At 40.1% G+C, this 13,889-nt stretch overlaps 1 protein-coding gene across 1 annotated transcript; it reads right to left on the reverse strand.

Annotated features, from left to right (window-relative positions):
• Positions 1–1,654: 1,654 nt before the first annotated feature.
• Positions 1,655–2,408, reverse strand: LOC125549033. The gene has a single exon (XM_048712534.1). The coding sequence runs from the start codon at positions 2,160–2,162 to the stop codon at positions 1,908–1,910; it is 255 nt and encodes an 84-aa protein (XP_048568491.1). The 5' UTR covers positions 2,163–2,408; the 3' UTR covers positions 1,655–1,907.
• Positions 2,409–13,889: the final 11,481 nt, after the last annotated feature.

Here is a 13,889-nt window from a genome sequence, read left to right on the forward strand (position 1 = left end):
CTAGGACGAGGTTTTAGAAGTGTCCAAAAATGTTCGGATTTTCGGAGGAGCCTCAATAAATGGAGAAGGAATTGTCGGCAAGGTTTCGGGATCAACTCGAAGTAGAAAAGGCATGGGGTTATTTTTGCAAGTGTGTTGTGATAAATTCCAAATTAAAGGAATATTTGATATAGCTCCCTAATATTGGGATATATGTTGTAAAGAGAAATCACCAGGTGAGTTCCCTCAATTTAAATAGATCAAAGATCTATGCATTTTATTTAGTTGAGTTTTAGTTAGTTTGAGAAAAAGATGGCATGATGACATGATGCAATGCACATGATGCTATGAAGAAAGGAACAGACAAATCAAACACACGGCGAAACTCGGAAAACATGAAAGGCATCTGAAGCTCCGGTCTTAGGGCGTCACAATTTTGAACATGATTCGATCATAACCAGGGTTCATACTGCATTATTCTAATATTAAACACCTAAAATACCTAAATTAAATTAACAACATGGGGTGGCTGCTATCACCTCGATCGAGGTCGGAGGGGGTCGGTGACGGGGACGACGGCGGGGATGATGTAGGGGCTCCTTGATTTCTGCAAAAACAAAATATAAACAAAAACATTATTATCGTTATCTTAGGACTTGGTGAAACTCCATAAGCTACATTAAATTATTCTATTCAAATTTACTTATTCAAAATTTCTAAATATTTCCTGTTCTATTCAAAAGACCTACATTTACTTAATTTTTTCAATTTCATATTTTATTCTATTCAAATTTACTTATTCAAAATTTCTAAAAATTTCCTATTCTATTCAAAAGACCTACATTTACTTATTCTTTTCAAATTACTTATTCAAATTTTCTAAAAACAAAATATACTAAAAACCTACATTTACTAAAAACAAAAACCTACATTTAACAAAAAAAAGCCTATTTACCGAAAGGGGGAGGAGGAGGTGGGAGGAGGCCAGGAGGAGGAGGAAGGAGGAGGAGGGAGGAGGAGGAGGGAGGAGGAGAGAGCAGGAGAGGGATGAGGGAGGAGGAGAAGGAGGGGGCCGCCGGAGAGGGAGGAGAAGGATCGGAGGGGGCCGCCGGTGGAGAGGGAGGAGAGAGGAGGGTCGTGGGAAGAGGGAGAGAGGAGGGCGGCGAGATGAGGAGGAGGGAGGGGAGGGCGGCGAGAGGAGGAGGGAGATACCTTGGGGGAGTCGGCGGCGACGGGTGTGCGGCGAGTGAGTGTGTGAGGGAGAGTAAGGGGCGCGTACGGGGTGAATAAGGTAAGCATAGTCGTAGCACTTTTTACAGATAAGCGCTACTGCTAGCAGTAGCGCTTGTCAGAAGACAGCGCTATTGCTATGTGTAATAGCCGTAACATTTTTTAAATACCAGCGCTACTGGTATACCTACACTGCCATGCAACCATTGGCAACTATAATAGTAGCGTTTTTATAACACAAGCGCTACTGCTACATGAATAGTAGCAGCGCTTTTCAGTGACAAGCGCTACTGTTATTTAGAAACATCGCTTTTTTATAAAAAACGTTACTACTAAACTCCTGTGTATAAACATTTTCCTGGTAGCACTTTCCAAAATTGCAGCATTAGTATGCTCTTTAACAAAACAAAACAAAATCTGAAGTAGAGGAGCCCTTGAAGAGTGCTGATTCAGTGAATAGTTGGTGCAAACGGTTCTGCCGGAATCAATTTCAAAGGCATTTCATCAATTATCGACACAGAGAAGTAATTACAAGCAACTAATTCCTCATCCAAGAACACATTTATACACGTACCGTCTTCAGCTAGCAGTGTTTCTGCAGTTTACAGCCGGCCAAATCAAACGGGCAAACAGGGACAGGGCAGGCAGCACTGAAGAAAGAAAAAACCCATCTTGACCTGGAGTACTGTATGAGACAGCTAGGCGGCGTACACGTGCACGCCGATGGCGACGACGACGAGGGTGAGGATGCAGAAGAAGATGACGGCGTGGACGAGGATGGCGATGGCGCTGGTGGCCATGTTGCCGAGCTCCACCACCCTGGTCCTGGCCGGCAGCTGGAACAGCAGCCCCGGCGACAGCACCACGAAGAGGATCACCGCCACGATGATCGGGCCCCAGTCCGTGCTCGGGTGCGGCGCCCCCTCCGCCGTGCCCCCGATGCCCCCGTTCATGGCTGTCGATCCTCTCGCCACCGGCCTCCAGGCTCCAGCTACCAAACTGTACACGTGCTCTGATCTGACCTGTGCGTGCGTGTGTATGGTATGGACTCACCGGCCGACGAGTTTGGTAGAACGATGGGGGTAGACGAAGGAGCGGCGCATATGTAGCGAGGTTGCTTGGCGGTGGCTGCGTCGGCGAGGGGGAAGGAAGGAATGCATACTCTGCTTGCGGGCTAAGGAAGGGTACAAGAACTGAACAGAGTACGTACTGCCGTGTCGCCGCTTTTGTGTGGCTTTACAGTGTGAGAGGGGGCTCCAGCCTCCAACTAGGGCCGAAAGCAAGAGGAAGGCTGGAGAAGCCAGTAGCGAAAAGAAGCCGAGCGGAGAAAAGCCAAAGGCGACGCGTTTTGCGGTGGCCGCACTGCAGCTGATGCTTTCCCGTCTTCTCCGGTTCTTCTTGCTCCCGTTTTCCTACTGCGGCCTTTTACAGATGCTGCATTGCTTGCTTGCCGCAAGACAAGAGGGTAGATGCCCCGACACCCATTGTGACTCTATAAGTCTAGTTAACGCGGATCACGATTTGAATGAGTAAAGTTTTTATATACGAGTAAAACAGAAGGTTAAGTTTGTTTTAGAAAAGTTCCAGAATTGTTTTTGGTCTTTTTTTTCCGTATGTATGAGCGTCTGCTTCTGTACTGTGTTCAAAAAACAAGTTTCAGAATTGTTTTTGGCCTTTCTTTTGCAACTAGTAAATTACGTTTTCATACCAGTTGCATATACACCCAAAAGCCAAATGTGATTGTCCGTGTATTATTGGATTCACATTAAAAACATACATGCCTTATAAACAAAAAGGGAATGAGTAGCTCTTTAGTTATGCGACCTTTTATGTTCATGCATATATAGAAAAAGGACATATGACATTCTCATGTCTAAGGACAGATCATGCACATTGTACATATTGTGGAAACAACAACAAAGTAGGAGTAACTCATCGTTTATACTTACAACAAAGTTAGCAGGGTGTGTAGGAGGGCATTGTAGCAACGGTGATTGTTAAATGACAAAATTAACGCATTAACATTTTTAAAAAAAAGGTTCAGTCATCCCGTGAAGAGTAGAAATTGACTCACGTGTGAGAAGAGGCCTTGAAAGAAGAGATTGGCTCACGTTGCATCACGCTTCCGAAGCTTCCCTTGTCCAGATAATCTGAGCCTTACAAGGTCCCTTGATCAGATCCCAATACCCAGCTCCAGCCCCAAGTCTTGCGAACCAACCTGTGATTGGATGGTTAGAGGGACTGTGGTATCCCTAGCCCACCAGGGTTCAAGTCCTGATGCTCGCATTTATTTCTAGATTTATTTCAGGATTTCCGGCGATGCGCATTCAGTGGGAGGAAACGTTCCCGTCGACGATGAGGTGCATACACTGACTTCGTAAATTTCAAAATGATATGCCATCTCAGTCTTTTGGAGGTGCTCATAGGGGTAGGGTATGCGTATGTGCATTCATAGGGATGAGTGTATGCGCGTGTATATGAGCGCTTGTGTCTGTACTATGTTCAAAAAAAAGCTCCAGCCCCCAAGTCTTGTTGAGAGTACACAAAATGCCGAGACAAGGGAAGCTTCGGAAGAGGGATCCCGATACCCAGCCTCTCAGGACCGATCTACCCTTCAGGTGGTAGGTGTGATGATTCATGGCCCATGAATCCATAGCGGAGTAGGAGGAGTGGTGTATGGTCTCTATAGTGAACTAAAACATCCATCTTTCCTCTCACTGGGCTCTGGTCTTTTAGCCTTTTATTTTAGCTTCTTCCTTTTGACTTATTGATCATGCTTGGAACTTTCGTTGACTTGACTTGATTTGGATTATTTATCATGTGGATGCCATGTAAGACTAGGTGGAACCTGAGATAGGATTAGTTATTCCCACAATGGTGATCTACCGATTACGGTACGACTATAAGTTAGAGAGGTAAAAGTGCATCTATTATTTTTCTAAGGAGGGTTTTTATTATTAATGTCAAAATCATTAAGGGGATAATGTATACTAACGGTGGCCATATGTTTACTCCTAAAAAGTGGTTTAAAAAATGTTGACGACCCCTAATGTTCTAAAAGACAACTTTAAGTAGTGAGAGATGATTAATTACCGACGTTGTTATTTTTTTGTTCACTTTTTCTACTGGACAACCGGCTGAAAAAAGGTTTGGTCATTTTCTTCTTATTTTTTTTCATGTGTGCTTGTTGTTGCTGAGTTTTTGTGTGTCTTTTATCCCTTTTATCCTTACGTATGGACGTGGGTCTGTGTAAGTATAAACACAAGTATTATAGAAAGTGTGAGAATTGTACTATTATATTCTTATTTTTGCATATCATAAGAAAGTGAAATTTTCGTGCAAGCTTTATCTTTTTTTCTTTAGTTTTTCTTTCTTCTTTGATGACAATAATAATCCATTAACTTCATTTTTATTTTGTTTTAGTTTTTATTTTAGTTTTAGTTTAGGGGAAGAAGAAGACAACTGGGCCTTTCGATCTCGCTCAAATAGTGGAGAGCGATTTGACTGAAACCAGAAAAGGTTTTACGTGCATGTTTAATAGTTGGCCATTTTTTGTTTAACACTGAATTTAAAACATGGACGCACACATGCAAGTTCTATGCAATTTTTGTGTAAATCATGTTTCTGTATGAAAGTTACACAGCTATATGGTTTTTCTTGCATATCGGGGGTTCGTGTAAGTTCAGTGTAATATATGTGCAATTTTTAAGCTATTATTTTTTTTATATATTAAGAGTAATACGAATGGGACTAATTCATTTTTTCTTAGAAAACTTCTGTTTCGTGAAAATTCCATCATTATATGCTTATTCTTGCATATTTTTTAAAAGCACAATTTTTGTGTAAATTGTGTGCAATTTTTTTCTTAAAGGGTAATACCAATGCAACTAATCATTCTTCCATAGAAAACCTCATTGTTTTGATTTTTTCTTTAGTTTTTATTTTATTTCTTCCTAAAGGGTAGTGCCAAAACTACTAATTCATTCTTTTTTAGAAATCTGAGTTATTTTCATTTTTAAGTTTTTATTTGATTTCTTTCTTCTTAAAGGTTAATACCAGTATCATTAATTCATTCTTTCTTAGAAAACTTCATTAATTTGATTTTGTTTTACTTTTTGTTCCATTTTTTATTTCTTATGGGGTAATACCAATGTCACTAATTCATTCTTTCATAAAAAGTTCATTATTCTTATTTGATTTAGTTTAATTTGAATATTTTCTTCTTCAACGGCAATAGTAATGTCTCTAGTTCACCCCTTCCTAGCAAACTTCCCTTTTAATCAAAATTCCACTATGTAAATTGTGGGCAATTTTTTTATTTTTTTATAACTTTTTCCATATTTGTTTTCTTCCTAAAAAGTAATACCAATGCCACTAATTCATTACCCCATGGAATACTTTCTTATTTTATATTTTTAGTTTTAATTTTATTTTCTTTATTATTTAATTATAATACCAATGCCACTAATTCATTCTTTTATCATGAAACTTTTGTTCTACAAAATTTCCACTAGTATATGTTTATTATTGAATATTATAATTAAATAAGGAAAAATGTGTGGCATTGATACTACCCTTTAAGAAGAAAGGAAAATGGAAAATAATTAAAACAAACAAAAGAAAAAAAAATTGTGGAAATTTTTCCATAGAAATCGTCATTTTTTGTTTAGTTTTATTTTTTATTTACTCTTTAATGTGATACCACCCAAAGTATGAGAATTTCAATCGATTGGCCCTTTTTCTTCTTTTTATTATCGGGTTAACAATTCACAATAATTTATACCATGGCAACTAAAAAATTTAATATCAATAGTAAAATGTGAATTGCCATAATAATTGGCAAATATTAATATGGTATGTCTATCGTAAGAGGGTATTCCGATAATTTAATTTCCTAAGATTATCTCGTGAAACAAATAATTTTATTCCCAATAATTTAATTTCTCTATAGCAGGCGCATGTAAAGCACACTAACTAGCATAAACACGAAGCAGGGCCGATGTATTTATCTATAACATCGGTGATGTAGTCACCTAGTCTGGGCCTGCCTTGCGTCGTGATAGATCAACTGTGCCAATCCCATGTGTTGTGCTTGTTTCCCAAAAAAATCGGACATATTTTTAATTCGTGGGCATTTTCAAGTTAATGCTTATTTTTTTACTCCACACTCAATTTTGTGAACAATTTATGAATTCCCGAACATAATTTCGAATACACAAACAATTTTTATATTAATGGTTTTTTAATTCGCAAACATTTTTTTGATCTATGAACTTTTATTGAATTTGTGAAGATTTGTTGAATTGATGAACATATTTAGATTTCGTGAATTTTTTTGTAAATTCATTAACATTTTTTGAATCTGCGAATACTTGTTCAAATTAGTGAAATTTTTAAATAAAAAACTGACTGAAAGAGAAAAGACCACATGAAGAAAGAAAAAAAAGCCAGCTCGCCGGGATCCTCGCGCCCATCATGGCACACTGTGTTTTTTAGTCAAAAAAATGAGAGCAGTGTGCCGTACATGCTTGCTCGCTGGGCCGGCCTGCCTGACGAGGTTGAGAGCAAACTGAGTGAAACAAATTTACAGTCAGTCAACTGACCCAAATTTTGTGTTCAGTCAAGTGATCTCTAACCGGTACCATTTCTTAAAGAAGATAGTCGATTGCTCAGAAAATGTCGAAGCAGGCTCCCTTCACTAGTTCCCTGGCTAGATGGAGACATTCACCAACAATCAAAAACCACCGCGGCCATACCAGATACCACCGGGCATTGACCGCCCTGTCGCACAATCCGAATCACTCCGTCGAGTCCGAATGGACGACCATTCTGTTCCACCTCACCCGAATTGGTAGAGAATCAAGAGGCTATGGGAGAGAGCTGGGGCTTCAGCCGATATTGCTAACATCAGCAACAACAACAAGTTTCAGGCACCGCGTTGATCCAGTTAGGCTGTCCACATCAAACCCCCGCGTGAACATGTGGAGAACGCGTGGTTCATTTTGTGTCTTCTCTCCCAAGAAAGAAGGACACGGTCAGGCCTTGCTTCATGGAGAAGGCTTCGTCTGAAGTTCTGATTGCGTCTCGGCGTCTCCAGGAGTTCTTCCCTGCTTCATCATTTAGGAGCGATCCTCTTAACCCTCTTCTGCAGATCGAAGAAGGCAACCGATCGGGAAGATGAGCAGCTGGTCGTCGTCCGTCGAGAAGATGAAGAGGTGGATGGTGATGCCCGCGGCCGCGGGAGTGGAGGCGAAGCTGCTGTGCGTAGTCTGCAGCGTCCCGCGCCCGGAAGATCCACCCGTGCAGGGAGATTATGTGGAACAACGTGTGCACCACAGCATCAAGCGCCTTGGTTACGGTTAGTTTCTCTTGTCACCGCGCCTTCAATTTTTGTTCAATTTCTTTCTGCGAGGGATTTTTGTTCACTTATTTTCTCCTCTAAATATCGTTTTTTCAGTTCTTGATGCTAAATAGTTCTACTTACATAGTACTTCTGCAGAAGGAAGGAATGATACGTAGGTATGGATACATATGGCTGGCTATCTAGAAACTTTTTTTTGTTGTTGTTGTTGGTGTAATTTCCTAACATCACTCTCAGTCTCACCTTAAAACCGTTCAACCAAACCGCGTCTCCGAAAACTCCAATCTGTCATGAACCCCAGACCCAAATTGCAACTGCGAGATGTTTTTCTGTTGTTGATTGAGAAAAGTCTTTTATGTTTTATGGTCGACATCAGTTCGATCTCATCCAATCCCAATCCCATTTCTAACGGTTATCAACCTTTGGCGATCGAGATTTTCTTTTATAGAGAAGAAAATATCACCTAGGGCGCAGCCGTTCGGTGGTGATCGCCTACTTGATCGAGCTCAGACACAGCTCTAGCGACTTAGTCGACGACAAGCCGCTGGCACGGCGACTCGCGAGGCCGTCACGATGTTGGCGTGGTCGCGTGGAGACCGTGTGTGCGTATCAAGGTCAACCCTCCTTTTTCATCCATGACAACTCTCCGTATATACCGTCCCAAAAGCCTTACAAATCGCTTAGCAAGAGCTAATTTATGATGAGTGTTTTTTTAGGAGAAAACACCTGTATTTTCACGCAAAATACTAGAATGATCATGGGTCCTGGTATACCTAATTTTATAACTTAGCACGTATTTAATTTTATTTTTTAAAAATAACGCATATCGCCATCGGATTAAAACTTACCCATGTAAATTATACAATAATTGATGATTTGCAGATTTTGGTGACCTGGATCTAGGAGCACCCGCTAAAGCATTCTAATTTTTAAAAGTAGCAAAAAAAATAACAATTCTGAAACTTTTCTGTAGCGACACGGTCAAGTGTTCTTCTCATGTATGAAGTTTTACAAAGAAATGACTTCCGTGTTCTTCTGGATGAATAAACCAAAATCGCAACTTCAAAAAGCTTTGATAGTATTGTTTATATATTACCATTTTTTTCCGCACAAAAGACCACGGGAGTCATTCCTTCACGAAACTTTATACGTGAGTATAACACTAGACCTTGTTGGTAAAAAAAGGTTTCATATTTCTTTGATTGTTCTATTAGGTATTTTTGGATTTTCTACATGCATGAAAATGAGGAAATTAGAATGCTAACCAGTAGCACTATTATTTTCTAACTTTTACCCATCTCACCAATAATCATATTATTCAACAAACATTTCCATGAGAAAGTTTCAAGGTTTTTTAATGGGTCATTATTTGTCGGAGCCAACTCACATTAGGCATGATTGCATTTCCATGGAATTTGCCTCCATATCTTTACTATTAAAAGGTAGTTGGTGTTTGTACGCCATGAAATGTGGTTTTGCCTCCACATCTTTGCATGAAAATGAGGAAAACTTCATCTGAATATGAAACCAACAATATTTTTTTTGCATATCATTTATATTTTGCAAATCAAATTTACTGTCAACAAAAGTTGCAAAATACAAGGGAACCTAATAAACTCGGACTGAGGTAGTACAAAAAATTCAACTAAATCAAAACTTACCTTCTCTGCCCCTACCATACCCAAATGAAATCAAATCTTACCAAAAAACTGAACCAAATAAAAAAAATCTTGCCTTCCCTTACCCACACTCAAATCAAATCATACCAATATCTAGAATATGGTGGGTGTAATGTACATATATCGGACATGATTGATACTGAACCACTAGAATATGTATGCCCCAGTGCTAGTATATCTTAATGTCTGGTACATATAATGAGTAATGTTAATACAAATTAAACTTACCTTTCCTATTCTGGATTGTATTCGATTGACCATGATCGTTGATGACACTGCAAGAAGGGATCTAATGTAATTAATGTATCTTTGATCATGCTCATATTTTTATTTGTAATAAGTGGACTCCAATACCTTATCCTCTTTCCCCACCTTGACTTGTTCATATAGGATATCCGAAAGATGCCAGCAAAATCTTGGTAAAGTAATTGATTGTTGGTAGATAAGCAGTGGCATTCTACACAATCCCATTGATGACAATTGGAGAAAGGAGAACATCAATCATGTATACAATCTCGTTACACACTTGTCTACGATTAATAGTATCTTAACTTCATCAATCCTTTATCACCAATATCTGCTTGTGCCCCGTTCCTTATGTCTTTTTTTTGTGTGATTTTTTTCATGTGATTTACGGAGTTCCTAAATCTACTACCTTCATGCACTTAATTGTTCCAAGCCACTATTATTCATGAGCCCATCCAAAACCACTCGAGAAATGTTGAATGTGGATAGAATTGTTTATTTTCATATAACGATCTTCCTATTGCTAGTGACATATCAACATCGTTGCCATGCATCATGCTCACATACATGAAAAAGATCACGACACTATGATAAATTAAGTCGACGGTCTTTGGCGTAAGAGCCAATTTTGCGGAATTGTGCTATGATGAGTTTTTCTTATGAGCTTAGCATCATGTTTGGAAAACTCGGTTAATAATTAACAAATTTTGACAGTAAAAACATGTTTCTCTAGTGGCAAGAATAAGATTATATGTCAATTTCTACTGATTATTCTATGATCATATCGCCAGCAGAAAAATATTCAAACAATTTAACCAACCAAAATTACCATGACCCAATAAAATGTCAAATGCAGCTAAAAGTGTAAGTTGGTCACTTGATTATCCTTAGTGTCTAGAGAAAATATAATATATCTTGCGAAAGACTTCACTGTTTTTTTTCTCAATAATTTTGGAGCATATAACTCAACATCCTTTCTATTAATATTTTTCCAGCACATATTCTCCTCTTTGCTTAATAAAGAATCTGAACATTGCTCATAATATAGTTGATTCTGACTATGTCTTCGTGTATATCCTCTCCATCGATTGTATTTGCACCAATGGTTACAAGCCGTGGACCTACTAATGTTGCCTAAGTTTTGTCTATCTTGACATTTTATTTTGCTAAATAATCTCTTCAAGGACCCGCCTTATATTTTTCTTAAATGGGAGTGATTGTTTCCACTTAAGCACTAAAGAAATGTACAAGGCGGAATTTATTCGTCAATTTTAGATGTCAAAATAAGTTGCTACACATGATGGGGGTAATTTTTTTGTTCTATCCATTAGGGCCTTTCATTTATGTAAAAGAAAAAAAAACAAAGATGGGAGTGTTAGTTTCATATGTAGGGGAGATGAGTCATCTAGATTACTTCACTTACTGAACTGTGCACCACCGTGAGCCTACATGTCGGTAAAGGATGATCTTTGATCCCCATTGGTTGCATACATGTTCGTTAACTGAAATAATTTGGAAGATTCATTTCCAAGAATAATTGGCTCATATTAATAACTTCTTGTTGTGCAGCTTGCATTGCCCTGAAGGATTTTTCTAAACTCAAGATGATGCATGACGTCGACTGGAATGAGAAGCATAGGCTTATTTTCCGGCACAAAAAGGTGATAATTGTATTCTCTTAACTGTAAATAAATTGTGAGTGTCACACATGAAATCCTTAGGTTATTTTATTTCTGAATTTGAACTTCCAATAGTGAATCTGAAAAGGAATAGTGCTCTTGTAATAAGTTTAAATTTGGAGTATGAAACTGTTAATTGGTACCGCCTGTCAATGGTATATGCTGAGTTCCTGACGGGTGTTGGATTATTCGTTATGTCCTTTTGATCATTGCAGAAAAATGCCTACGCATTGCTGTATTCGGGAGACTATTCCGATGCCGCCAAAAATGCAATGAAGAATAGTTTTGAAACGAAGATATCTCACATAGTGGATATCAGCTACCGCAGGTTGGCATCCTTGTTATATTTCTAGGACATGCACGCATTCAATTGTTCAAGCATGCACGTTCTCGCTACTCGTCTTCAACAAATATGAATGCTTAAGACTGGATGTTTCTTGTCTAGTACATTTGTTTGTGTTGTTAAGAATGGCTGTAATTTAATAAGCTCATTGCTAATTTACTGGGTTTGCAGCTTTTCAGGTAAGAGCGATGTTGTGAAATTTTTGACGGTCAAGGGAGCTAAGCCTGACGGGCGACATCTGTCGTGCGACTTCGTCGATGTACACCATGTAGAAACAATGCTCAGTAGTTACTTGTGCTGTTAAATTAGATATGATGAAGGCCTACGATCAAGTTGAATGGCATTTTCTTGAGGCCATTCTAACAAGGCTAGGGTTCAACATGATCTTTACTCGTTTGATAATGAAGTGTGTTACTTCAGTCAGGTTCTCAATTCGGTTTAATGGAGAGCTTCAGCCTTTTTTCACACCCTCACGTGGATTTAGGCAAGGAGATCCAGTGTCTCCATATCTCTTTTTGATATGTGCAGAAGGCTTCTCTTCGCTGCTAAAGTCTCATATTGGAGGACATATCGATAGAGGTATTCGAGTAAGTTATAGATCACCTTAGGTGTCACATTTACTGTTTGCAGATGATAGTTTAATTTTCATCAGTGCAACTAATCAAAGTGCTATTCGATTGAATGAGATTCTCAGAATTTATAGTGATGCTTCTGGACAGTGTGTCAATCGCAACAAAAATTCTATCTATTCTAGCTCCAACACACCAGCACACTTGAGACAGCAGCTAAAAGCAGTCCTGAACATTTCTGTGGAGGCGTTTAGCGAGCGATATTTGGGGCTGCCAACTGCTGTTGGGCGGATTAACAGTGGCACTTTCGATCACATCGGGGAGAGGGCACGGAGCAAGATGCAAGGATGGTCCGAAAAGCTGATGGCTTGTGCCGGGAGGGAAACCTTGCTAAAGTCGGTGGTTCAAGCCATTCCAACTTACTCAATGAGTACTTTTTTGCTCACTAAGAAAGTCTGTAAGAGTCTTACTTCTCCGATGGCAAAATATTTCTGGAGTAGTTCTGTTGACAAGAATGGGATGCATTGGGTGTCGTGGAAGAATCTAGCAACACCCAAGTGCAAAGGAGGTATGGGTTTTCGAGACCCTCATCAGTTTAACCTTGCGCTACTCGGAAAGCACGGATGGAGGGCTTAACTAATCCGAGCTCTCTTTGTTCAAGGGTTTTAAAAGGCCGCTACTTTCCTGACACGGATTTTATGCATGCAACTTGCCCCAAGTCTGCTTCTGCAACTTGGAGGGCGATAATAGCCGGCAGGGAAGCTTTGAAGGCGGGGTTGATTAAAAGAGTGGGAGATGGATCCTCCATTGATGCGTGGACAGATAAGTGGATCCCGGGCACAATTTCTATGTCGCCCATGATGAAACCGGCGTCTGCTACAGTCCACATGGTGTCAGATCTCATTGATCCGGACAACTGGTCCTGGCGATAGGAGCTAGTTAGATCAAACTTCATTGCCCCGGATGCAGATGCGATCCTCAACATACCAATCCGGCGTGGGGGTGGTGATGATTTCTTTGCTTGGGCCTTTGAGACTTCAGGCAACTACACAGTTAAATCGGTGTACCGTGCTCTAATGATTCAGAACGAGCGTCTTGCTCTAGGAGAAGGGACGGATACCGGAGCTTCAAGAGATGAATCACAACTGTGGAGTGCTCTATGGAAACTCAAAGTTATCCCAAAAGTTCGTGTGTTTTGGTGGCGTGTACTTCGACGGATTCTACCGGATGAGTGCACACTTAAACACCGTCATATTGCAGTCATCGACAGATGCAATGTTTGCTTGGCCAAGGAGGAAGATCTTATGCATGCTCTTATTCACTGTACTCATGCACAACGCTTCTGGAACGAAGCTTTTGCTTGGTTTGGCATCAGATTACCGCCATTACATCCGGATTCTTGGTCACGGGATATTCTGTGTGATACGCGGTTTCCTGAGGATGACCGACCAAAGATCATCACAATCATGTGGACGATTTGGCATTCTCGCAATCGCATTAAACATGGAGAAGCAGGCAGGGACCCGACAGCAGCTATTCGAGCCACTAGGGAAGCCCTAGCCCTACTGGAGATGCCACGCAACACACAAACAGTTCTCCCCGGCTATGGGTGGAGACCACCAGAACAAGGCGTGATCAAGATTACCACTGATGGTGCACTGAACCTTGCAGATGGTGTGGGCGGTGCAGGTGGCGTCGCTCGTTCCTCCGATGCATTATTGGGGGCTTGGTGCAAACCAGTTGTGGGTATTTCGGACCCACTAATTGTTGAAGCTTTCGCTATGCGAGAAGGAGCCCGCTTTG

Source organism: Triticum urartu, chromosome 3, assembly GCF_003073215.2.
Source record: "Triticum urartu cultivar G1812 chromosome 3, Tu2.1, whole genome shotgun sequence".
Taxonomy (NCBI): Eukaryota; Viridiplantae; Streptophyta; class Magnoliopsida; order Poales; family Poaceae; genus Triticum; species Triticum urartu.

Coding starts and splice junctions, on each gene's coding strand:
- LOC125549033 (XM_048712534.1), bottom strand. CDS start 2,162: ATGAACGGGGGCATCGGGGGCACGGCGGAGGGGGCGCCGCACCCGAGC.